Source organism: Salvelinus namaycush, unplaced genomic scaffold (genome assembly GCF_016432855.1).
Source record: "Salvelinus namaycush isolate Seneca unplaced genomic scaffold, SaNama_1.0 Scaffold566, whole genome shotgun sequence".
Taxonomy (NCBI): Eukaryota; Metazoa; Chordata; class Actinopteri; order Salmoniformes; family Salmonidae; genus Salvelinus; species Salvelinus namaycush.
Genome location: NW_024061271.1, coordinates 124,135 through 151,992, shown reverse-complemented (window position 1 = coordinate 151,992; position 27,858 = coordinate 124,135). Strand labels below are relative to the sequence as shown.

General features: G+C 42.8%; 1 protein-coding gene across 1 annotated transcript in view; it reads right to left on the bottom strand.

Moving 5' to 3' along the window:
• Positions 1-6,169: 6,169 nt before the first annotated feature.
• The window catches only part of LOC120041864 (NACHT, LRR and PYD domains-containing protein 12-like), a 52,792-nt gene continuing 31,103 nt past the window's right edge, over positions 6,170-27,858 (bottom strand). The window contains exons 10-16 of the mRNA XM_038986731.1: positions 11,515-11,579; positions 11,168-11,382; positions 10,726-10,985; positions 10,445-10,570; positions 9,992-10,124; positions 9,517-9,546; positions 6,170-6,556 (exon numbers count right to left, since the gene is read on the bottom strand). Coding sequence (XP_038842659.1) covers positions 6,222-6,556; positions 9,517-9,546; positions 9,992-10,124; positions 10,445-10,570; positions 10,726-10,985; positions 11,168-11,382; positions 11,515-11,579 — 1,164 coding nt within the window. The 3' untranslated portion in view covers positions 6,170-6,221. The remainder of the gene's footprint in view (positions 6,557-9,516; positions 9,547-9,991; positions 10,125-10,444; positions 10,571-10,725; positions 10,986-11,167; positions 11,383-11,514; positions 11,580-27,858) is intronic.

Below are 27,858 nucleotides of genomic sequence, written 5' to 3'. Positions count from 1 at the left end.
ATTAGGTTGGTACCCCAACACTGTTACTCTCCATTATACCATTAGGTTGGTACCCCAACACTGTTACTATCCATTCTACCATTAGGATGGTACCCCAACACTGTTACTATCCATTCTACCATTAGGTTGGTACCCCAACACTGTTACTATCCATTCTACCATTAGGTTGGTACCCCAACACTGTTACTATCCATTCTACCATTAGGTTGATACCCCAACACTGTCACTATCCATTCTACCATTAGGTTGATACCCCAACACTGTTACTATCCATTCTACCATTAGGTTGGTACCCCAACACTGTTACTATCCATTAGGTTGGTACCCCAACACTGTTACTATCCATTCTACCATTAGGTTGGTACCCCAACACTGTTACTATCCATTCTACCATTAGGATGGTACCCCAACACTGTTACTATCCATTCTACCATTAGGATGGTACCCCAACACTGTTACTATCCATTCTACCATTAGGTTGGTACCCCAACACTGTTACTATCCATTCTACCATTAGGTTGGTACCCCAACACTGTTACTATCCATTCTACCATTAGGTTGGTACCCCAACACTGTTACTATCCATTCTACCATTAGGTTGGTACCCCAACACTGTTACTATCCATTCTACCATTAGGTTGGTACCCCAACACTGTTACTATCCACTCTACCATTAGGTTGGTACGCCAACACTGTTACTATCCATTCTACCATTAGGTTGGTACCCCAACACTGTTACTATCCACTCTACCATTAGGTTGGTACCCAAACACTGTTACTATCCATTCTACCATTAGGTTGGTACCCCAACACTGTTACTATCCATTCTACCATTAGGTTGGTACCCCAACACTGTTACTATCCATTCTACCATTAGGATGGTACCCCAACACTGTTACTGTCCATTCTACCATTAGGATGGTACCCCAACACTGTTACTATCCATTCTACCATTAGGATGGTACCCCAACACTGTTACTATCCATTCTACCATTAGGTTGGGACCCCAACACTGTTACTATCCATTCTACCATTAGGTTGGTACCCCAACACTGTTACTATCCATTCTACCATTAGGTTGGTACCCCAACACTGTTACTATCCATTCTACCATTAGGTTGGTACCCCAACACTGTTACTCTCCATTCTACCATTAGGTTGGTACCCCAACACTGTTACTATCCATTCTACCATTAGGTTGGTACCCCAACACTGTTACTCTCCATTCTACCATTAGGTTGGTACCCCAACACTGTTACTATCCATTCTACCATTAGGATGGTACCCCAACACTGTTACTATCCATTCTACCATTAGGTTGGTACCCCAACACTGTTACTATCCATTCTACCATTAGGTTGGTACCCCAACACTGTTACTATCCATTCTACCATTAGGTTGATACCCCAACACTGTCACTATCCATTCTACCATTAGGTTGATACCCCAACACTGTTACTATCCATTCTACCATTAGGTTGGTACCCCAACACTGTTACTATCCATTAGGTTGGTACCCCAACACTGTCACTATCCATTCTACCATTAGGTTGGTACCCCAACACTGTTACTATCCATTAAGTTGGTACCCCAACACTGTTACTATCCATTCTACCATTAGGATGGTACCCCAACACTGTTACTATCCATTCTACCATTAGGATGGTACCCCAACACTGTTACTGTCCATTTTACCATTAGGTTGGTACCCCAACACTGTTACTATCCATTCTACCATTAGGTTGGTACCCCAACACTGTTACTATCCATTCTACCATTAGGTTGGTACCCCAACACTGTTACTATCCATTCTACCATTAGGTTGGTACCCCAACACTGTTACTATCCATTCTACCATTAGGTTGGTACCCCAACACTGTTACTATCCATTCTACCATTAGGTTGGGACCCCAACACTGTTACTATCCATTCTACCATTAGGTTGGTACCCCAACACTGTTACTATCCATTCTACCATTAGGTTGGTACCCCAACACTGTTACTATCCATTCTACCATTAGGTTGGTACCCCAACACTGTTACTATCCATTCTACCATTAGGTTGGTACCCCAACACTGTTACTATCCATTCTACCATTAGGATGGTACCCCAACACTGTTACTATCCATTCTACCATTAGGATGGTACCCCAACACTGTTACTATCCATTCTACCTTTAGGATGGTACCCCAACACTGTTACTATCCATTCTACCATTAGGTTACCTAATTACACCTAATTGCCATCTCCTCAGTGACTCCAGTCAGAAAAAGGTGAGGCACTATCATTGAAGTGACAACAGTGTCGTGTCTTTGGCTATGCCGGATTAAGTGATATGACATGCTATTCTATAAAATCCTTTCTCTGTAATTAATATTACCTGATTGAGCTAATCATGTAAATGTAATTAACTAGAAAGTCGGGGGCACCACAAAATAATATTTATAGAGCTGTTATCTTCCGAATAAACTCTTAAAGACCTAGTAATATTTTACATCCATATCAGTCAATATTAATTGTCACCTTATTTCAGTCTCATCTGAAAGTTGTAAATTCTTGGTTATCTTCACAAACCCTGGCTAACAAGTTGAATCAGCAATACAAAATTGGGTTTAATTTTTTATTTACTAAATACCTAACTAATCACACAGAATTACATATACACAGAATGAATCATACCTTGATTACAAATTATGTAATAAAGGGAAACGTCCCTAGCGGACGGAACAGATGTGACAGCTGGTTACACAAAAGAAAAGGGGGCTGAGTTTGAGTGAAAGAGCGGGAAGACTGGTGGAACAAAGGGAGAAGCCATGCTATCGTAAATACAGTATCTTATGCATTCTAAATTACCGCCCATTTGGAAAAGGAAAATGCAATAAATATTTACTCTGAGCTGCGCTTTTAAGTTGGTGGTAGATGGAAGGCCGTGTTGCCCAACAGAGTACTTTGAAGAATGTCTCTGCTGGTAAATTGGATAGTAACGTCGTTGTGTGGTAGACGGGATACTCTGTCTGTTCTTTCCTAGCCCACGCTTGCAGCTGCTGTTGCTAACTCAACGGCTAGGAGGTATCACTTCTGTAGTGAATAAGAGTTCAAAGTTCATACCATTCGCAAAAAAAGCTCACGCTGAGGTTGGCTTCGTTCTGTAGTTATTATCTGAACCATTCTGACATCGGATCGTTATCCTAATGTACCCGGAACAGTTGACATGTTAGTCCTTTTAACGTATGGACAGTCGTCCTCACATCCTCGGAACAGGAGGTTACATTTTCGTCAAGGCTTTATATAGTGGAGCTAGAAGGATGTTTTTCATAGTTTACAGCCCATGTCTCTTCACAGGGGCAGGTCACTGATTGAGCAGAGCCCTAACCTTATGAAAACCCAAATCTCTCATTTGGAAGCTTAAATTACATTTAATCTTTTCACCAATCATTTTATATTCAAACATTTAAATTGAACAACAATTCTATGTGAATCCGATAACTACATAGTGCAGACTTTCCACTGTAGAGTTTGTCATCCTATCATTGATGGGAATGTCTCAGATGACAACCGAACTGACATCATATTCATTAAGTACCACCGCATATGTTCAACTGGTCGGATTACAAGAATATGGTTCATTTCCCCCCACCTTCTGATGTTCCCAGCATCTCTATGTTAACCAAAGGATTTTCAAATGTCACATCAGTAGGGTAGAGAGAGGAAAAGGGGGGGAGAGGTATTTATGACTGTCATAAACCTATCCCCAGGCCAACGTCATGACATATTCTACCATTAGGATGGTACCCCAACACTGTTACTATCCGTTCTACCATTAGGTTGGTACCCCAACACTGTTACTATCCATTCTACCATTAGGTTGGTACCCCAACACTGTTACTATCCATTCTACCATTAGGTTGATACCCCAACACTGTTACTATCCATTCTACCATTAGGTTGGTACCCCAACACTGTTACTATCCGTTCTACCATTAGGTTGGTACCCCAACACTGTTACTATCCATTCTACCATTAGGTTGGTACCCCAACACTGTTACTATCCATTCTACCATTAGGTTGGTACCCCAACACTGTTACTATCCATTCTACCATTAGGTTGGTACCCCAACACTGTTACTATCCATTCTACCATTAGGTTGGTACCCCAACACTGTTACTATCCATTCTACCATTAGGTTGGTACCCCAACACTGTTACTATCCATTCTACCATTAGGTTGGTACACCAACACTGTTACTATCCATTCTACCATTAGGTTGGTACCCCAACACTGTTACTATCCATTCTACCATTAGGTTGGTACCCCAACACTGTTACTATCCATTCTACCATTAGGTTGGTACCCCAACACTGTTACTATCCATTCTACCATTAGGTTGGTACCCCAACACTGTTACTATCCATTCTACCATTAGGTTGGTACCCCAACACTGTTACTATCCATTCTACCATTAGGTTGGTACCCCAACACTGTTACTATCCATTCTACCATTAGGTTGGTACCCCAACACTGTTACTATCCATTCTACCATTAGGTTGGTACCCCAACACTGTTACTATCCATTCTACCATTAGGTTGGTACCCCAACACTGTTACTCTCCATTCTACCATTAGGTTGGTACCCCAACACTGTTGCTATCCATTCTACCATTAGGTTGGTACCCCAACACTGTTACTATCCATTCTACCATTAGGTTGGTACCCCAACACTGTTACTCTCCATTCTACCATTAGGTTGGTACCCCAACACTGTTACTCTCCATTCTACCATTAGGTTGGTACCCCAACACTGTTACTCTCCATTCTACCATTAGGTTGGGACCCCAACACTGTTGCTATCCATTCTACCATTAGGTTGGTACCCCAACACTGTTACTCTCCATTCTACCATTAGGTTGGGACCCCAACACTGTTACTATCCATTCTACCATTAGGTTGGTACCCCAACACTGTTACTATCCATTCTACCATTAGGTTGGTACCCCAACACTGTTACTATCCATTCTACCATTAGGTTGGTACCCCAACACTGTTACTATCCATTCTACCATTAGGTTGGTACCCCAACACTGTTACTATCCATTCTACCATTAGGTTGGTACCCCAACACTGTTACTATCCATTCTACCATTAGGTTGGTACCCCAACACTGTTACTATCCATTCTACAATTAGGTTGGTACCCCAACACTGTTACTATCCATTCTACAATTAGGTTGGTACCCCAACACTGTTACTATCCATTCTACCATTAGGTTGGTACCCCAACACTGTTATTATCCATTCTACCATTAGATTGGTACCCCAACACTGTTACTCTCCATTCTACCATTAGGTTGGTACCCCAACACTGTTATTATCCATTCTACCATTAGGTTGGTACCCCAACACTGTTACTATCCATTCTACCATTAGGTTGGGACCCCAACACTGTTACTATCCATTCTACCATTAGGTTGGTACCCCAACACTGTTACTATCCATTCTACCATTAGGTTGGTACCCCAACACTGTTACTATCCATTCTACCATTAGGTTGGTACCCCAACACTGTTACTATCCATTCTACAATTAGGTTGGTACCCCAACACTGTTACTATCCATTCTACCATTAGGTTGGTACCCCAACACTGTTATTATCCATTCTACCATTAGATTGGTACCCCAACACTGTTACTATCCATTCTACCATTAGGTTGGTACCCCAACACTGTTACTATCCATTCTACCATTAGGATGGTACCCCAACACTGTTACTATCCATTCTACCATTAGGTTGGTACCCCAACACTGTTACTATCCATTCTACCATTAGGTTGGTACCCCAACACTGTTACTATCCATTCTACCATTAGGTTGGTACCCCAACACTGTTACTATCCATTCTACCATTAGGTTGGTACCCCAACACTGTTACTATCCATTCTACCATTAGGTTGGTACCCCAACACTGTTACTATCCATTCTACCATTAGGATGGTACCCCAACACTGTTACTATCCATTCTACCATTAGGTTGGTACCCCAACACTGTTACTATCCATTATACCATTAGGTTGGTACCCCAACACTGTTACTATCCATTCTACCATTAGGTTGGTACCCCAACACTGTTACTATCCATTATACCATTAGGTTGGTACCCCAACACTATTACTATCCATTCTACCATTAGGATGGTACCCCAACACTGTTACTATCCATTCTACCATTAGGTTGGTACACCAACACTGTTGATCTGAAGCTGTGAACAAAGACAGTGGTCCAGCTCCCCAAGAAGGTTGATCATCCTGGAACACGACTCCGTTCCTTTTCTCAACACCATGTCGATGATGTCACGTGCCTTCTCTGCCCTCTCAGCGATCACCTTCACTGACTCCATTTCCTCCTGGTTGATGACTGTGTGTTGCAGGAGTCCGTCCAGCAGTCCATTCAGGACAGCTTTTGACACTTGGTTCACAAACTTTGTCCGTACAGAACGCAGCTGGTGCTCTGGAGAACCAGTCAGACTGCTCTCAGCCGGACCTCCTGCCCCCAACACAGCACCTGAGAGAGTCAGGTTACAAAATAACTACATTTGTACATTTTACATTTCAGTCATTTAGAAGCAGACTCCTAAAATAAAAGTACTGAGAAAACATTCTCTTTTACAATAATGACCTGAACATATCACATTCACATTTAGGACGGTTTCACAGACATAGAAAAACAGGCTGGGTCATTCAGAACCAGGCTAATCTACATCAAGTCCTGGAGGAGATGTCATTGGGTCATTCAGAACCAGGCTAATCTACATCAAGTCCTGGAGGAGATGTCATTGGGTCATTCAGAACCAGGCTAATCTACATCAAGTCCTGGAGGAGATGTCATTGGGTCATTCAGAACCAGGCTAATCTACATCAAGTCCTGGAGGAGATGTCATTGGGGCATTCAGAACCAGGCTAATCTACATCAAGTCCTGGAGGAGATGTCATTGGGTCATTCAGAACCAGACTAATCTACATCAAGTCCTGGAGGAGATGTCATTGGGTCATTCAGAACCAGACTAATCTACATCAAGTCCTGGAGGAGATGTCATTGGGTCATTCAGAACCAGGCTAATCTACATCAAGTCCTGGAGGAGATGTCATTGGGTCATTCAGAACCAGGCTAATCTACATCAAGTCCTGGAGGAGATGTCATTGGGTATTCAGAACCAGACTAATCTACATCAAGTCCTGGAGGAGATGTCATTGGGTATTCAGAACCAGGCTAATCTACATCAAGTCCTGGAGGAGATGTCATTGGGTCATTCAGAACCAGACTAATCTACATCAAGTCCTGGAGGAGATGTCATTGGGTCATTCAGAACCAGGCTAATCTACATCAAGTCCTGGAGGAGATGTCATTGGGTATTCAGAACCAGGCTAATCTACATCAAGTCCTGGAGGAGATGTCATTGGGTCATTCAGAACCAGGCTAATTTACATCAAGTCCTGGAGGAGATGTCATTGGGTCATTCAGAACCAGGCTAATCTACATCAAGTCCTGGAGGAGATGTCATTGGGGCATTCAGAACCAGGATAATCTACATCAAGTCCTGGAGGAGATGTCATTGGGTATTCAGAACCAGGCTAATCTACATCAAGTCCTGGAGGAGATGTCATTGGGTCATTCAGAACCAGACTAATCTACATCAAGTCCTGGAGGAGATGTCATTGGGTCATTCAGAACCAGGATAATCTACATCAAGTCCTGGAGGAGATGTCATTGGGTATTCAGAACCAGGCTAATCTACATCAAGTCCTGGAGGAGATGTCATTGGGTCATTCAGAACCAGGCTAATCTACATCAAGTCCTGGAGGAGATGTCATTGTTCTTGAAGTCAGTCTTTTATAATCAGGACTAGTCCAGGTCCTACAGTAAACCATGTTGACTGGCCCTCATGCCATTGGTTTGTACAGTGCATTCAGAAAGTATTCAGACCCCTTGACTTTTTCCACATTTTCTTACGTTACAGCCTTATTCTAAAATTGATTAAATAAATGTTTTCCCTCATCAATCTACACACGACACCCCATACTGACAAAGTGAAAACAGATTTTTGCAAATGTTTACAAATGTATTAAAAATAAACAGAACCTTATTTACATAACTATTCAGACTCTTTGCTATGAGACTCGAAATTGAGTTCAGGTGAATCCTGTTTCCATTGATCATTCTTGAGATGTTTCTACAACTTGATTGGGGTCCACCTGTGGTAAACTCAATTGATTGGACATGATTTGGAAAGGCACACACACCTGTCTATATAAGGTCCCATAGTTGACAGTGCATGTCAGAGCAAAAACCAAACCATGATGTTGAAGATATTGTCTGTAGCGCTCCGAGATAGGATTATGTCGAGGCCCAGATCTGGGGAAGGGTACCGGAAAATATCTGCAGCATTGAAGGTCCCCATGAACACAGTGGCCTCCATCATTCTTAAGTGGAAGGAGTTTGGAACCACCAAGACTCTTCCTAGAGCTGGCTGCACGGCCAAACTGAGCAATCAGAGGAGAAGGGCCTTGGTCAGGGAGGTGACCAAGAACCCAATGGTCACTCTGACAGAGCTCCAGAGTTCCTCTGTGGAGATGGGAGAACCTTCCAGAAAGACAACCATCTCTGCAGCACTCCACCAATCAGGCCTTTATGGTAGTGGCCAGACTGAAGCCAATCCTCAGTAAAAGGCACATGACAGCCTGCTTCGAGTTAGCCAAAAGGCACCTAAAGGACTCTCAGACCATGTGAAACAAAATTCTCTTGTATGATGAAACCAAGATTGAACTCTTTGGCCTGAATGCCAAGCGTCACATCTGGAGGAAACCTGGCACCATCCCTACGGTGAAGCATGGTGGTGGCAGCATCCCTACGGTGAAGCATGGTGGTGGCAGCATCCCTACGGTGAAGCATGGTGGTGGCAGCATCCCTACGGTGAAGCATGGTGGTGGCAGCATCATGCTGTGGGGATGTTTTTCAGCGGCAGGGAGACTAGTCAGGATCGAGGGAAAGATGAACGGAGAAAAGTACAGAGAGATCCTTGATGAAAACCTGCTCCAGAGAGCTCAGGACCTCAGACTGGGGTGAAGGTTCACCTTCCAACAGGACAACTACCCTAAGCACACAGCCAAGACAATGCAGAAGTGACTTCGGGACAAGTCTCAATGTCCTTGAGTGGCCCAGCCAGAGCCCGGACTTGAACCCGATCTAACATCTCTGGAGACCTGAAAATAGCTATGCAACGACGCTCTCCATCCAACCTGGCAGAGCTTGATAGGATCTGCAGAGAAGAAGAGTAACTCCCCAAATACAGGTGTGCCAAGCTTTCAGTTTTGTCTGTTTTTGCTTTGTCATTATGGGGTATTGTGTTGATGAGGTAAAAAAAACAATTGAATCAATTTTAGAATAAGGCTGTAATGTAACAAAATGTGGAAAAAGTCAAGGGGTCTGAAAACTTTCCGAATGCACTGTAACTCATGTTTACTTACTTGTTGAACGGGTGTCAGTGATGTAATCATCTGAAAGATAAACAACATGAGGTTATATCACTCTAAATAGCATCTGGTACTAAAGTACAAAGTGATGATTTACATATCCCATCCAACTACCTCATCCCCATACTGTATTTATTTATTTATTTTGCTCCTTTGCACCCCAGTATCTCTACTACTTGCACATTCATCTTCTGCGCATCTACCAGTCCAGTGTTTAATTGCTATATTGTAATTATTTCGCCACTATGGCCTATTTATTGCCTTACCTCCCTTATCTTACCTCATTTGCACACACTGTATACAGACTTTTTCTATTGTATTATTGACTGTATGTTTGTTAATTCCATGTATAACTCTGTGTTGTTTGTGTCGCACTGCTTTGCTTTATCTTGGCCAGGTCGCAGTTGTAAATGAGAACTTGTTCTCAACTAGCCTACCTGGTTAAATAAATAAATAAATATTCTCCTACCTTGTGATACTTTTTCTTTCCATACTGTCCTCTCATCATCACTGAATAACTCCATCTCAATGTCAATCCCTGTCATTTTCATAACCGCCCTGAAAAAGCTTGGTGTGGTGTCTCTTTGTATGAGATGAATCTTCTGGAGAGAGAGGTTGTTTTGGCAATGTAAACATATGTTTCTCATGCCAATAAAGCCATTTGAATTGAATTGAGAGCGAGAGAGAGAGACAGAGAGAGAGAGACAGCGAGAAGGCGACAGCGAGAGAGAGAGACAGAGAGAGAGAGACAGAGAGAGAGAGACAGCGAGAAGGCGACAGCGAGAGACAGAGAGAGAGAGACAGCGAGAAGGCGACAGCGAGAGACAGAGAGAGAGAGACAGAGAGGAAAAGAGACAGAGAGCAATGGATAGAACTGTGACTTAAATGTCAGATTCATGTTCTTATTCTACTGAAACTGTACCTGTGGATTGATGGAGGTAGAACAGGGAATGTTCAGTCTGATGGAACTATTCAGTTTGAAGGACCGCTCTGGTCTTGAGATGAGAATCCTTGAAGACCCTTGAGACTTTTCCTGTTGTTCCACAGCCTGCGAAACGAGGCATGGAATACCCAGCCAGTCAATGTATAGTCTTATTCAAACATTATTCAGAAAACTAGCAACACACTTATCTTCATTTAATGAGTGTCAACAAACTGCACCACTGGTTAGTTAAGGTCATCTCTGAAATAATGGTCCCTCACCTGTATTTGGCCGGGGTTCCAGGGGAACAGGTATAGGCGAGAAATTAATGTTTCCCTTTTCACTGTCAGATAGAGCATCAGCTCACAGTGGACATCTACGTTCCATGAAAAGATATAGCTCAGTATAACAGAGATAAGTGAGAACTTGGGATGGAGAATCTTAGCATGGAATCTGGTGACCTCATGCACTTCCTCTAAAGACACTCCATGTTCCTCTACATGAAGAATCTTCATCTCATTCCTCAGGGAAGGGTTGGTCCCTGAACAACACAATACAAAGGAGAGAAAGACAAATATTGTATTATTCATCCATCTAAAACACAAAGAATATGCAGTAGCAGATCACAGTAAACTCAAACTCCCAGAATAGTTCATTCATTCAGGAAGTGAAACTCAGTTACATGGAAATGTCTTTCTGAATACTATTTCTATATGGTTTTACCTAAACAGACAAAGTGTGGCAGATGAACTTCCTCCAGTTCACCTAACTCCATAGTGATGTCCAGCAATGGACCACCTTGTGTGTACTGCATGTCTTTCAGAAGGTGACTGTAGGGATCCCAGTTCCTGAAGTGATACTTCAGAATGACATCTCTCTCACACAGCCAGCGGAGCCCAGACACTGTGCACTCATAACTCCCTTTGGGTGTCCTGTGTCTGAGGGCAACAACAAGATATGGTAGAGAGGGTCAATGGTCAAATGGAGAGGTTGGATTAGAAGACTACTCCCAAAGGTAATGGGGAAATACACTAGCAGGTGGAATGAAATGTTAAAAGTAGTTATTTTACCTGAACATTGTCACTCCCTGGACAGTGGAAGTCAAGGGTTCAATCTGAAGCCAGTGTGTGGAGTCCTGAACAAGGACAAGCATGTCAGTAATACATATGGGGCCTGTTTCCTGGACACAGATTGAGTCTAGTGCTGGACTAAAAAGCATGCTCAATGGAAGTTTCAATAGAAAGTTCTTTCAGGTCCAGGACTAGGCTTAATCTGTGTCCGGGAAACTGGCCCATTAAATAAACAGTCATTTATCTAATGTATTTATTCAATATTACATGGAATGCTGGTGATTTATCAATTAAACTGTCTAATGACAAAATATGACAACAGCTAAAATCCTGCATGCCTACAAGCAGAACACAGGACTGTCTATATCCCAGTATGAATGGTTGGTCAGTACACACCTGGCTTTGAGACTCGTGCTGTTTTCAACTCTCTAGAGACAGCAGGAGCGGTAGAGATACTCTGAATGATCGGCTATGAAAAGCCAACTGACATTTACTCCTGAGGTGCTGACCTGTTGCACCCTCGACATCCACTGTGATTATTATTATTTGACCCTGCTGGTCATCTATGAACACTTGAACATCTTGGCCATGTTCTGTTATAATCTCCACCCGGCACAGCCAGAAGAGGACTGGCCACCCCTCATAGCCTGGTTCCTCTCTAGGTTCTGGCCTTTCTAGGGAGTTGTTCCTAGCCACCGTGCTTCTACACCTGCATTGCTTGCTGTTTGGGGTTTTAGGCTGGGTTTCTGTACAGCACTTTGAGATATCAGCTGACGTAAGAAGGGCTTTATAAATACATTTGATTTGATGTAAAATAATTGACATTATGACTTACCTCAACATGGTCACAAGTCTTACAGCTCTGAGGAATCACTGAAGTCAAAAGTAGTTGTTATTTAAAACGGACAATCTTATTGTAATACAAATGATTGTAAGTGAGCAACATTCTCAATGGCCACACATTAACATACCCTAATCTGACATTAGTGTTATATTAATGAATGTTTGTGGAAGCAGGAAACAACATCGTTCTGGTCCATGTTTTGTTAATGTTGAGGGTCTGATTTCTGCTAGATCCTAGACTGAGAGCTTAAAGGTAGAGTCAGCTAAATGATGATGTAGGAGCAGCGCCACAGATATTGTGACGAGCAAGATGCCTGACTTCTCTCTCACACAGTATCTGTCCATGTACAAAGGTTCTCTTCACTCTCTTACAACGTGGTAACCACGGAAACAAAACAGTGGTCTAGCCTTGCCCTCCAACGCGCTCAGTTGTTGCAGAAATTGACCCACTATACGGACCTGTTCGCGGACCTGTTAATGGTGGGTCACGACGTGTCAGAGTAAATGTATAATTATTTCATTAATTACTGGAATTGATTCGGCCAAGTGTATCTGCGCTCTCTGTTCAGTTTGGCAGCTGCGTGAGTAGGAGAGGGAGATGCCCGTGTGCTTCGCGGTTCACCGGATATTTTTCCTGCGGTTTTCTTGAAGATAACTCCGCGACACATCTGTCGTTCAGCAGCAGATGATGCCCTGTCAGCCACTGACTTGTCATTCCCACTCAACATCACTCACCAATGTCATCAAATGGACTCATGCTAGCCACAAGTTCTGACTGAGTTCAATTGTCATAAAACGCAAATACAGGTGTAACAGTATAACTTTAAACCGTCCCCTCGCCCCGACACGGGCGCGAACCAGGGACCCTCTGCACACATCAACAACGGTCGCCCACGAAGCATCGTTACCCATCGCTCCACAAAGGCCACGGCCCTTGCAAAGCAAGGGGCAACCCTACTTAAAGTCTCAGAGCAAGTGACGTAACTGATTGAAATGCTACTAGCGCGTACCCGCTAACTAGCTAGCCATTTCACATCCGTTACACTCACCCCCCTTTCAACCTCCTCCTTTTCCGCAGCAACCAGTGATCCGGGTCAACAGCATCAATGTAACAGATATAACTTTAAACCGTCCCCGTCGTTACCCATCGCTCCACAAAAGCCGCGGCTCTTGCAAAGCAAGGGGCAACCCTACTTAAAGTCTCAGAGCAAGTGACGTAACTGATTGAAATGCTACTAGCGCGTACCCGCTAACTAGCTAGCCATTTCACATCCGTTACACAGGGATGAGTTTCTCTCTCTTTAATACAAACGTTGAGAAATAACGAGGAGCGCCCTCAGTGTGTTTTGTGCGGGGAAGTGCTTAACGGTAGTAATGAGTCTCTCAAAACGAACAAATTAATTAAACGACACGTCCTGACCAAACATCCACAGCATGATGGTAAACCCAGTGACTTCTTTCAGAACAAGGCAGAATGCTTCGACGGTGGAAAACTAAGTCAGCTAGCAAGACATTGTTGTCATTTTATAACAGGTGATGATAAGCAGAAATAAGGGAGTACTAACTCTCATAGTAGTAGATGTGAGTTTCTCTTTCAAACAATCCACTGGCCTTGTACACAGCTAATTGCTAAAATTAGCGAAAGCAAGCTAGCTAGTTACTGATGGTGCAACCCTTAGTAACGGTACAGATTAATATTTAAACAAATATTATCAGGCCTACTGTACATCTATCTTACTGTAGAAATGATTGTTGAAAACTAGTCTTGGTTGGAACTGTTGCTGTTTAAATACAAGTAATAATTAGTATTCTGAACTGGAATAAACTGATTGAAGCGAGATGATTTTTGAGGCAAACACTCACCTACAGCAGGAAGCGGTCTCCTGCCTGACTGAGAAAGCAGTAGATATTCTGACCCAGTTTGGCTCCACATACCTACAGCAGGAAGCGGTCTCCTGCCTGACTGAGAAAGCAGTAGATATTCTGATCCAGTTTGGTTCCACATACCTACAGCAGGAAGCGGTCTCCTGCCTGACTGAGAAAGCAGTAGATATTCTGATCCAGTTTGGCTCCACATACCTACGTGAGTCTGGGTTCTCAACTCTGACATACTTAAAAAACAAGTACAGAAACAGTCTCAAGGCTGAGTATGACATCAGGGTTGCACTGTTAAACACAGAGCCCAGAACAGACCTGCTTGTTGAAAACTTCAACCAGACACACACCTCTCATTAGGACTGTGTGTGTTTTCTAGTCTACATCTGTGTGATGTGAGCAATCAGTTTATTCCAGTTAAGAATGAAAATTATTTATTGTATTTTAGCAGCAACAGTTCCAACCTAGACAGATGTGTAAGAATGTTTTTAATGGGGGAAAATGAACATGAATACATATTTATATGGGTATTTCATTTCATTGTTATTTGTTTTTGTCTATATTGCATTTGTTTTAGGCATAAGGGCAATGAAATGTTCCGATATTTACATATAGTTGCATATTTTCCTGAGCTTGGGTACCAGAAAAACACAACATCTGTAATTTGTGTCCCAGGCTGAAAAAGTTTAAGAACCCCTGCACTATGTTGTTTACTTTGTGCATCTACATCATAAATCGCTGACTCTACCTTTAAGTTTGTTTTGACCAAATAGATCATGATTGTGTTCCTTGTCTGGGACTCAAGTATAATGAACGCTTTAATCATAGTTTGATTTAAAAACAATGATCAGTTAACTCACATTTCTCAGGTCCAGGCTTGACACAACACTCTCCACCATGGTCTCTGGTGTCCTCAGGTCCAGGCTTGATCCAACACTCTCCACCATGGTCTCTGGTGTCCTCAGGTCCAGGCTTGATCCAACACTCTCCACCATGGTCTCTGGTGTCCTCAGGTCCAGGCTTGACACAACACTCTCCACCATGGTCTCTGGTGTCCTCAGGTTCAGACTTGATCCAACACTCTCCATCATGGTCTCTGGTGTCCTCAGGTCCAGGCTTGATCCAACACTCTCCACCATGGTCTCTGGTGTCCTCAGGTCCAGGCTTGATCCAACACTCTCCACCATGGTCTCTGGTGTCCTCAGGTCCAGGCTTGATCCAACACTCTCCACCGTGGTCTCTGGTGTCCTCAGGTCCAGGCTTGATCCAACACTCTCCATCATGGTCTCTGGTGTTCTCAGGTCCAGGCTTGATCCAACTCTCTCCACCATGGTCTCTGGTGTTGGTAAAGCAGAAGGATAGACTGTGATTAAACTAAATACAACTTATAAAGGCTTGATATAACATACATACAGTCTTCATAAGCAGTACAAAGGGTGTATAAAGGGTGACAGAACAGCTCCCTATGTAGGGTGTATTGCCTAAATGTGACATAACCCACTATGTCACCATCCATAAAGTCAATACTGATGGTGACATTTAACTAGGCACAGTCTAACTAGGTCCAACAGAACACATTAAAACACACCATTACTAGTCTAATTATATCAATGATTCCAGAGGAAAATAAATGATAAAACATTGCTATGACTCACCTCTGAATGTGTTGGTCATCTATCTGACACAGGGTCACTGAGGAGGAGTAAACCTTAAACCCAGGATAGAGGGGTTCAGTGAATGTGGTGTGTTCTGTGTAAAGGTGTGTCAGTGTCCCAGAGGAGGACACACTATAGAAGGTCAAAGTACCAGCTGGCCAGTCCAGATACACTCCAACTCTGTTAGAATCAGGACGAGGGATGGATCTCCTACTGACTCCAGCATGGAAAAATGTAGAACCACTATAAGAGCAGACTAAACACCAGGACTCCCTATTGGATCCAATCCTACTGTCATCCTCATCTCCCTTCCTCTTCAGTCCTTCGTACACCACACCAATGTAAGCCACGTCACCATCCCTCTCCACCTCCCAGTAATAACGACATCCAGATAAGCCTTCTCTGCAGAGAACTTGGGGATGATAGTCAAATCTGTCTGGATGGTCTTCATAATGCTGCTCCTCTTTCACCCATGTCACCTTCCTGTTCCCCTCAGACAGTACCAGGTTTGGGTTTGCTGTATTTGGGTCCAGGGTGAGATGACAGGCATCTGTAGACAAAAGGAGAGTTTAATGAAACCACATCTTCACATACAATGTTGTTTTGTAGGAACAGAACAAGTATTGATTAGTTACTACGTTACTATCGTTCTGAATATGCAGTTAATTAGGATTAAAGAGACTTACATTTCCTCAGCCCTGATTTCAGCCAGCACTCTCCACCATGATCCACACTGTAGGAGAAACAGGTTATTGACTGACAAAGACCTAATAAAGCAGTCAACATTTAAACCATATTGTTGTGTTCTGGTGCACTATCCAAGTTCATTACTAGAGACATACAGGTATTCTATCCTACCTACTGCATACAGAACGGAGTACAATTCATTACTAGAGACATACAGGTATTCTATCCTACCTACTGCATACAGAATGGAGTACAATTCATTACTAGAGATATACAGGTATTATATCCTACCTACTGCATACAGAATGGAGTACAATTCATTACTAGAGATATACAGGTATTATATCCTACCTACTGCATACAGAACGGAGTACAGTTCATTACTAGAGACATACAGGTATTCTATCCTACCTACTGTATACAGAATGGAGTACAATTCATTACTAGAGACATACAGGTATTCTATCCTACCTACTGCATACAGAATGGAGTACAATTCATTACTAGAGACATACAGGTATTATATCCTAGCTACTGCATACAGAATGGAGTACAATTCATTACTAGAGATATACAGGTATTCTATCCTACCTACTGCATACAAAACGGAGTACAATTCATTACTAGAGACATACAGGTATTCTATCCTACCTACTGCATACAGAACGGAGTACAATTCATTACTAGAGACCTACAGGTATTCTATCCTACCTACTGCATACAGAACGGAGTACAATTCATTACTAGAGACATACAGGTATTCTATCCTACCTACTGCATACAGGAGGGAGTACAATTCCTTACTAGAGACATACAGCTATTATATCCTACCTACTGCATACAGAATGGAGTACAATTCATTACTATAGACATACAGGTATTCTATCCTACCTACTGCATACAGAACGGAGTACAATTCCAACAGGATATCAGAGATGCAGAAGAGTATTCATGTGGTGATGATGTATGCTGTGTTGGAGTGCTCAGCCTGCTGAGTAAACTTCCCCTTAATTCTACCATCATGTCCTCATGTTACTGACCCTACTACACTACATATGACACAACCGCTGCTCACACTATATTAGGACATCTATTCTGACTTACTTCAGCTTCATCAGTTTATATGTGGGATCCACCAGAGCAGCTGAAAGCAGTCCCCCTGCAGAGTCTCCTGGGTGATTGTAGCTCAGGTCCAGCTCTTTCAGGTGGGAGGGGTTTGACCTCAGAGCTGAAGACAGAGCAGTACAGCCCTCCTCTGTGACCAGACAGCCAGACAGCCTACAGAGAGACAAACAACAGCTGTCTAGGTTGGTGTACTGGTGTCAATCATCTTGTAGGACACCAATACATTTTGTCCATGACACAAACATTGTCATGAAACATCAGATTTTCAGAGTATTTGTTTTACTAAACTCAGCACTGACCTGACTGAAACAGCTGTACTTACCCCAGTGTGTGTAGTTTACAGTCTGGATCCTCCAGTCCAGCAGACAGCAGTGTAACTCAGCTCAGTACCGACCTGACTGAAACAGCTGTACTTACCCCAGTGTGTGTAGTTTACAGTCTGGATCCTCCAGTCCAGCAGACAGCAGTGTAACTCAGCTCAGTACCGACCTGACTGAAACAGCTGTACTTACCCCAGTGTGTGTAGTTTACAGTCTGGATCCTCCAGTCCAGCAGACAGCAGTGTAACTCCTGAGTCCTGCAGGTCATTGTCTCTCAGCTTCAGTTGGTTCAGTTGTGAGTTGGGTGAACTCAGGACTGAGGCCAGATCTGAACAGCAACCCTCTGTCAGACCACACTGACCCAGACTAGAGGCCAGAAGAGCACATGATTAACATATGTTTAAAACATCCACATAATAACTCATACTGAAGATATTTAACTCACACTAGTGTCTGTATGTTGCAGAGTGGACTGGCTAGTCCATCACAGAGCAGCTCCACTCCTCTGTCTCCCAGGTCATTATAGCTGAGGTCCAGTTCTCTCAGGGGGGAGTTTGGTGTCTGCAGAGCTGAGGCCAGAGTCTCACAGGATTTATATGTGAGTTTACAGCCATGAAGTCTGGAGAGAGGAGATATGTTGATACACTGTTAAATATGCAAAGCTTTAAGAATAATGAGATGCATTAAGACAATAACAGAAGGTCATGATTAGACTGTGTTAAAAACATTAACTCACTCAAGATATTTAACCTTAGTTTCATATATTTATCACATCGTATGTATGTTTCTGCATATTTACCAAGATGTTCAAATAATGTTAAAAACATAACACATAATTCCTACAAATATATGAACACTATAAAGACAGTGGATACTGAAGATAGTTAGCTCACTCTAGTGTCTGTATGTTGCAGAGTGGACTGGTTAGTCCAACACAGAGCAGCTCCACTCCTCTGTCTCCCAGGTCATTGTAGCTGAGGTCCAGGTCTCTCAGGGGGGAGTTTGGTGTCTGCAGAGCTGAGGCCAGAGTCTCACAGGATTTATATGTGAGTTCACAGTGATCCAGTCTGGAGAGAGGAGATAATCTGTTAGATATACAAATCCTTCATTATAATGATACTGTAAACATCAACTCAATAACAGAACTTACAGTGCTCTCTTGCATGTTTTCACTACCGGCAGCAACCTCTGATAACCTTCCTCTGATGTGTTGTATGTCTTCAGGTCAAACTCCTCCAGCACCTCCTCTGACATCAGTAACAGGTAGGCCAGGGCTGAACATTGGTCAGGTTTTAGTCTTGTTGCTGAAAGGGTTCCTGATCGCAGGGAGGTCTGCATGTCTTCAACTAGAGAGTTGGAACCAAGTTCATTCAGACAGTGAAACAAGTTGATGATCCTTTCTGGTGAGGATTCCTCCTCGAGCTTGTCTGAAAGGTACTCAACTGTGCTCTCATTGGTCTGTGTTGTACTTCCTGTCTGTGTCAGAAGGCCTCGTAACAGATTCTGATTGGACTCCAGTGAGAGACCTAGAAGGAAGCGGAGGAACAGGTCCAGGTGTCCATTCTTACTCTTCAAGGCCTGGTCCACTGCGCTCTTGTGTAAGTCAGACAACTGGATTGACTCCTTCTCTTCATCATCACTAGTGGGGGAGAAAACATTTCCCCACTTGTCTTTATCACTAGTGGGGGAGAAAACATTTCCCCACTTGTCTTTATCACTAGTGGGGGAGAAAACATTTCCCCACTTGTCTTTATCACTAGTGGGGGAGAAAACATTTCCCCACTTGTCTTTATCACTAGTGGGGGAGAAAACATTTCCCCACTTGTCTTCATCACTAGTGGGGGAGAAAACATTTTCCTTCTTGTCTTCATCGTGATAGTAATCATAATCTTCATCATCACTAGTGACTGCTTTTCTGATTGACTCCTCTTCATCATCACTAGTGACTGCTTTTCTGATTGACTCCTCTTCATCATCACTAGTGACTGCTTTTCTGATTGACTCCTCTTCATCATCACTAGTGACTGCTTTTCTGATTGACTCCTCTTCATCATCACTAGTGACTGCTTTTCTGATTGACTCCTCTTCATCATCACTAGTGACTGCCTTTCTGATTGACTCCTCTTCATCATCACTAGTGACTGCTTTTCTGATTGACTCCTCTTCATCATCACTAGTGACTGCCTTTCTGATTGACTCCTCTTCATCATCACTAGTGACTGCTTTTCTGATTGACTCCTCTTCATCATCACTAGTGACTGCCTTTCTGATTGACTCCTCTTCATCATCACTAGTGACTGCTTTTCTGATTGACTCCTCTTCATCATCACTAGTGACTGCTTTTCTGATTGACTCCTCTTCATCATCACTAGTGACTGCCTTTCTGATTGACTCCTCTTCATCATCACTAGTGACTGCTTTTCTGATTGACTCCTCTTCATCATCACTAGTGACTGCCTTTCTGATTGACTCCTCTTCATCATCACTAGTGACTGCTTTTCTGATTGACTCCTCTTCATCATCACTAGTGACTGCCTTTCTGATTGACTCCTCTTCATCATCACTAGTGACTGCTTTTCTGATTGACTCCTCTTCATCATCACTAGTGACTGCCTTTCTGATTGACTCCTCTTCATCATCACTAGTGACTGCCTTTCTGATTGACTCCTCTTCATCATCACTAGTGACTGCCTTTCTGATTGACTCCTCTTCATCATCACTAGTGACTGCTTTTATGATTGACTCCTTCACTTCATCATCATAACTAGTGACTGCTTTGGGGGAGAAAACATTTTCCTTCTTGTCCAGACATGATTCTAAAGCATGCACTGCTGCTAGAAACTCCTGAATGCTCAGATGCACAAAGCTGTAGACCTTCTCTTGGTCCAGCCCAGATTCTTCTTTAAAGAACTCTGTACACAATGCTGAGTACTCTGATGCCTCTGTGACTTCAAGGCCACATTCTCTCAGGTCCTCCTCATAGAAGATCAGGTTGCCCTTCTGCAGCTGTTGGAAAGCCAGCTTTGCCAGTTTCAGGATCATCTCTTTGTCTGACTGAGACAGTTCCTTTGGGTTTGTCTCTGTGGCTTTGTTGTACTTCCTGTTCTTCACAATGATTTGGATGAGTATGAAGTGTGAGTACATCTGGGTCAGAGTTTTGGGGACTTCATCCTTCCATGCCTCTTTCAGTATCATCTCAAGGACAGTGGCTGATATCCAACAGAAGACTGGCATGTGGCACATGATGTGGAGGCTCCTAGATGTCTTCATGTGTTTGATGATATCATTGGCCAGATTCTGATCTGGGATCTTCTTCCTGAAGTACTCCTCCTTCTGTGGATCATTGAACCCTCGTACCTCTGTCACCCGGTTAATACAATCAGGAGGGATCTGATTGGCTGCTGCAGGTCGTGTGGTTATCCAGAGATGAGCAGAGGGAAGCAGATTCCCCTTGATGAGGTTTGTCAGCAGCACGTCCACTGAGGTTGGGTTCGTGACATCACAGCACTTCTCCTTGTTTTTGAAGTCTAGAGGAAGTCGACACTCATCCAGACCATCAAAAATGAAAACAGTTTTGGTTTCACCATCTTCAATGCTGTCAATCTTTTTCAGCTCTGAGAAGTAGTGGGAAAGAAGTTGCATCAGACTGTATTGATCCTTTTTCTGGTTCAGATCACGGAAAGGAAGAGGAAACAATAAATGAACGTCCTGATTTGCTTTTCCCTCTGCCCAGTCAAGGATGACCTTCTGCACAGAGACTGTTTTTCCAATGCCAGCGATTCCTTTTGTCAGCACAGTTCTGATAGGTTTGTCTTGTCCAGGTAAAGGCTTGAAGATGTCATTGCATTTGATTGGTGTCTCTTGTGTGGTTTGTTTCTTGGATGCCATCTCTATCTGTCTAACCTCATGTTCATTATTGAGCCCTCCACTTCCACCCTCTGTGATGTAGAGCTCTGTGTAGATGTCCTTGAACAGACTTTGGTTTCCATGGTGTCCAATTCCTTCAGATATGTGTTGATACTTGTGTTTCAGTTTAGCCTTAATGTCTTGTTGGACTGTCAGCAGAGTTTGACCTGTAGGAAAACAATGAGAGTTGAGACTCATAAGTTTATGTGTGTGCGTGTGTGTGTGTGTGTGTGTGTGTGTGTGTGTGTGTGTGTGTGTGTGTGTGTGTGTGTGTGTGTGTGTGTGTGTGTGTGTGTGTGTGTGTGTGTGTGTGTGTGTGTGTGTGTGTGTGTATGTGTGAACCCTTCTTTGTAATATTGTATGAAACACAGTCTTACTTCTTCTGTCCAGAAGGTTGTGTGTGATCTTTAATGCATCCTCACTGTCCAAACTCTCCACTTCCTTATTGTCATCTGGTAATGGTTCCTGGCTGAAAGCAGGTGGGTGACCTATTGACTGATCACTCTTCATTGATTGCAGGCTGGTTGTAGGTGACTCTGCTCTGGGCTTCTGGACACTGAACAAAACAGGGAGACAAATCACCTCATCAATATCACATCAATACCTCATCTACTTCATTTTAACAACTGTATAGTGGAACTTCTAGAAGTCCTGATGTTTCTTTATAAAGCTACAGTCTGCATTTGGTCATTAGATTTTAGGACTTAAATTAACTTGGCAACACTTCTCAAAAATAAGTTTTATACCTTTAAAAGAACTGTACATTTGACAATTCATCACTTACCTCTCAGAACTGGTGTCTTGAGTCATTTTAGAGGCAGTAGTCTCCTCCTCTCTCTCCCCAGAGAGACTCATTTTAGAGGCAGTGGTCCCCTCCTCTCTCTCCCCGCAGAGACTCATTGTAGAGGCAGTGGTCCCCTCCTCTCTCTCCCCAGAGAGACTCATTTTAGAGGCAGTGGTCCCCTCCTCTCTCTCCCCAGAGAGACTCATTGTAGATGTAAATCACAGCTCACTCAGCTACAAAAAGAAATAACAGAACGGTCAATATGTCTGAGCTTTGTTCGTACCACCCAGCACAAGCAGAGAACATGTCTAACTGACAGGCTGGAATCCTGGGAGAGATAAGCAGACCTTTATACCCTGATAAAACAGCAATACATGTTCTGTAAACATTAACCCTCGAGGCTTGTAGGGAGATAAACCAAAGACTTTGGCCTCTACAGAGTTAGAAACATCAGCTGCTACAGAGTAAAATAACATTAATAAATTCAGAATTGTAGTCAAACAATCATCAGAATATCCTCAGTCCACTTTCTATAATCTGTCATGTCTTTACCTACATTCAGACAGTTACTGACAAACTAAGACAGTCTATAACCTGTCATGTCTTTACCTACTTCTCCATTTAGACAGTTACTGACAAACTAAGACAGTCTATAATCTGTCATGTCTTTACCTCCATTTAGACAGTTACTGACAAACTAAGACAGTCTATAATCTGTCATGTCTTTACCTCCATTCAGACAGTTACTGACAAACTAAGAGTCTATAATCTGTCATGTCTTTACCTACTCCTCCATTTAGACAGTTACTGACAAACTAAGACAGTCTATAATCTGTCATGTCTTTACCTCCATTTAGACAGTTACTGACAAACTAAGACAGTCTATAATCTGTCATGTCTTTACCTCCATTCAGACAGTTACTGACAAACTAAGACAGTCTATAATCTGTCATGTCTTTACCTCCATTTAGACAGTTACCGACAAACTAAGACAGTCTATAATCTGCCATGTCTTTATCTACATTCAGACAGTTACTGACAAACTAAGACAGTCTATAATCTGTCATGTCTTTACCTACATTTAGACAGTTACTGACAAACTAAGACAGTCTATAATCTGTCATGTCTTTATCTACTCCTTCATCTAGACAGTTACTGACAAACTAAGACAGTCTATAACCTGTCATGTCTTTACCTACTCCTCCATTCAGACAGTTACTGACAAACTAAGACAGTCTATAATCTGTCATGTCTTTACCTACTCCTCCATTCAGACAGTTACTGACAAACTAAGAGTCTATAATCTGTCATGTCTTTACCTACTCGTCCATTTAGACAGTTACTGACAAACTAAGACAGTCTATAATCTGCCATGTCTTTATCTACATCTAGACAGTTACTGACAAACTAAGACAGTCTATAATCTGTCATGTCTTTACCTACTCGTCCATTTAGACAGTTACTGACAAACTAAGACAGTCTATAATCTGCCATGTTTTTACCTACATTTAGACAGTTACTGACAAACTAAGACAGTCTATAATCTGTCATGTCTTTACCTACTCCTCCATTCAGACAGTTACTGACAAACTAAGACAGTCTATAATCTGCCATGTCTTTACCTCCATTCAGACAGTTACTGACAAACTAAGACAGTCTATAATCTGTCATGTCTTTACCTACTCCTCCATTCAGACAGTTACTGACAAACTAAGACAGTCTATAATCTGTCATGTCTTTACCTACTCCTCCATTCAGACAGTTACTGACAAACTAAGACAGTCTATAATCTGCCATGTCTTTACCTCCATTCAGACAGTTACTGACAAACTAAGACAGTCTATAATCTGCCATGTCTTTACCTCCATTTAGACAGTTACTGACAAACTAAGACAGTCTATAATCTATCATGTCTTTACCTCCATTCAGACAGTTACTGACAAACTAAGACAGTCTATAATCTGTCATGTCTTTACCTACTCCTCCATTTAGACAGTTACTGACAAACTAAGACAGTCTATAATCTGTCATGTCTTTACCTCCATTCAGACAGTTACTGACAAACTAAGACAGTCTATAATCTGTCATGTCTTTACCTACTCCTCCATTCAGACAGTTACTGACAAACTAAGACAGTCTATAATCTGTCATGTCTTTACCTACTCCTCCATTCAGACAGTTACTGACAAACTAAGACAGTCTATAATCTGTCATGTCTTTACCTCCATTTAGACAGTTACTGACAAACTAAGACAGTCTATAATCTGTCATGTCTTTACCTACTCCTCCATTTAGACAGTTACTGACAAACTAAGACTTTCTGTAAAATGTTTCTTATGTGGAGGCAACATTATCCAATGTGATTGTATGTATGTTTCCATAGAATAAGTGATGTTATACACCAACCCTGTCAGGTTGTCAGTCTAACCTTAACTCATGTATCATAAAACAGACCGTGTGTCAGGCCCTGGCCATAGAGAGGCTTTTATTCTCTATGTTGGTTAGGCCAGGGTGTGACTAGGGTGGGCATTCTAGTTTCTTTATTTCTATGTTTTCTGTTTCTATGTTTTGGCCGGGTATGGTTCTCAATCAGGGACAGCTGTCTATCGTTGTCTCTGATTGGGAATCATACTTAGGCAGCCTGTTTTTCCACCTTAGTTGTGGGTAGTTGTCTTTGTTAGTGCCCTGTATAGCCCTAGTAAGCTTCACGTTTGTTTTTGTTGTTTCTTGTTTTGTTGGCGACATTTATAATAAAGGAAAATGTGCGCTCACCACGCTGCACCTTGGTCCGGTCATTTCCCTGACGACGTTCGTGACACTTTGTCACACCCTGGTCTGTTTCACCTGTCTTTGTGCTTGTCCCGACCCCCTCCAGGTGTTGCCGATCTGCCCCATTATCCCCAGTGTATTTATACCTGTGTTCTCTGTTTGTCTGTTGCCAGTTCATCTTGTTTCATCAAGCCTACCAGCAGTTTTTCCCCCTACTCCTGTTTCCCGTTAGTTCCTGTTTTCTAGTTCTCCCGGATTTTGACCATTCTTCCTGCCCTGACCCTGCCTGCCGTTCTGTACCTCTTGACACTGCCCTGGATTACTGACCTCTGCCTGCCCTTGACCTGTCGTTTGCCTGCCGCCCTGTTTTGTAAATAAACTTTTGTTATTTTCGAACTGTCTGCATCTGGGTCTTATCCTGAGGTCTAATAGACCTCTTCATTCCCTTTCTAACTAAAGCATTTTATGTAACTGGTGTAAGCGCCACGTTTCCAAGCCAACGCTCCACCCCATTGGCCAGCAGTTCCCCTGATAGCAAACTTGTCTGCACCGCCACGCCCACAGCTGAAGCCGGTCTGTTTACTTTATGAAGGAGTGGGAGTTCCCTGGCAGAAGCCGCCCATTTCATTCCCCATAGCCTGTCTGTTTGTGACATCACGCCGCTCCTTGTTATCCAATATGTTTGTTTCCTTTTAGTACAATTTCTGTCCAATTTTAGGTGAAATGTTCACTTTTTTTATAAAGCATGATACTTGGTAAACTTGTACAGTTTGGAGCCCTGAACCTTTTTCCAGATATGGAGCCATTGCAAAAACACTTGCTGAACCAAACATGATAACACAGAGAAAAGGTGACGTCTATACCAATGTGTTGTGTCCCAAACTGTACAAGTGTACCAAGTTTCATTCTTTTATACAAAAGTGAACATCATTTTCACATATCGCCTGGTCTATTTATAATCAGTGAAATTAAGTGATCAAGTGCACACTTTAGGAGGAAGGAGAGATGATTGGGACACAGGTCACTGGATTATCTTATTGTTAGAAGAAGCAGACCAGCCTCATACCCTGCGAGGACGTTTTATTTTACACATTTCTGAATCCGTTGTTAAATCTCAAGTTCCTTAATAGATAAACCAGTTCACATCGGTTTAAACCTGTTACTGTGTTGTGAGCCTGTCAATGTTCTGTCATCACTGCCCTCCTCTTAGCCACATGTAGCATTCTGTTACAACACACACACACACACACACACACACACACACACACACACACACACACACACACACACACACACACACACACACACACACACACACACACACACACACACACACACATACACACACACACACACACACACACACACACACACAGGGTTCAATTCTCTGGCCGACTCTTTTCTCTGTATATATCAACGATGTCGCTCTTTCTGCGGGTGATTCCCTGATCCACCTCTACGCAGACGACACCATTCTGTATACATCTGGCCCTTGTTTGGACACTGTGTTAACAAACCTCCAAACGAGCTTCAATGCCATACAACACTCCTTCCGTGGCAACCCAACTGCTCTTAAACGCTAGTAAAACTAAATGCATGCTTTTCAACTGTTCGCAGGCCGCACCCGCCCGCCCGACTAGCATCACTACTCTGGACGGTTCTGACTTAGAATATGTGGACAACTAGAAATACCTAGGTGTCTGGCTAGACTGTAAACTCTCCTTCCAGACTCACATTAAACATCTCCAATCCAAAATTAAATCTAGAAATCGGCTTCCTATTTCGCAACAAAGCCTCCGTCACTCACGACGCCAAACATACCCTCGTAAAACTGACTATCCTACCGATCCTCGACTTCGGCGATGTCATTTACAAAATTGCCTCCAACACTCTACTCAGCAAACTGGATGCAGTCTATCACAGTGCCATCCGTTTTATCACCAAAGCCCCATATACTACCCACCACTGCGATCTGTATGCTCTAATCGGCTGGCCCTCACTACATATTCGTCTCCAAACCCACTGGCTCCAGGTCATCTATAAGTCTGTTAGGTAAAGCCCCGCCTTATCTCAGCTCACTGGTCACCATAGCAACACCCACCCGTAGCTGCGCTCCAGCAGGTATATTTGACTTGTCATCCCCAAAGCCAAAACCTCTTTTGGCCGTCTTTCCTTCCAGTTCTCTGAAGTTGGAGACTATTTTCTACCTCACTAACTATAAGCACCAGCTGTCAGAGCAGCTCACAGATCACTGCACCTGTACACGGCCCATCTGTAAATAGCCCACCGGTTTAAACCTTTTACTGTGTTGTTAGCCTGTCAATTATCTATCGTTACTGCCCTCCTCTTAGCCACATGTAGAATTCTGTTACAACACACA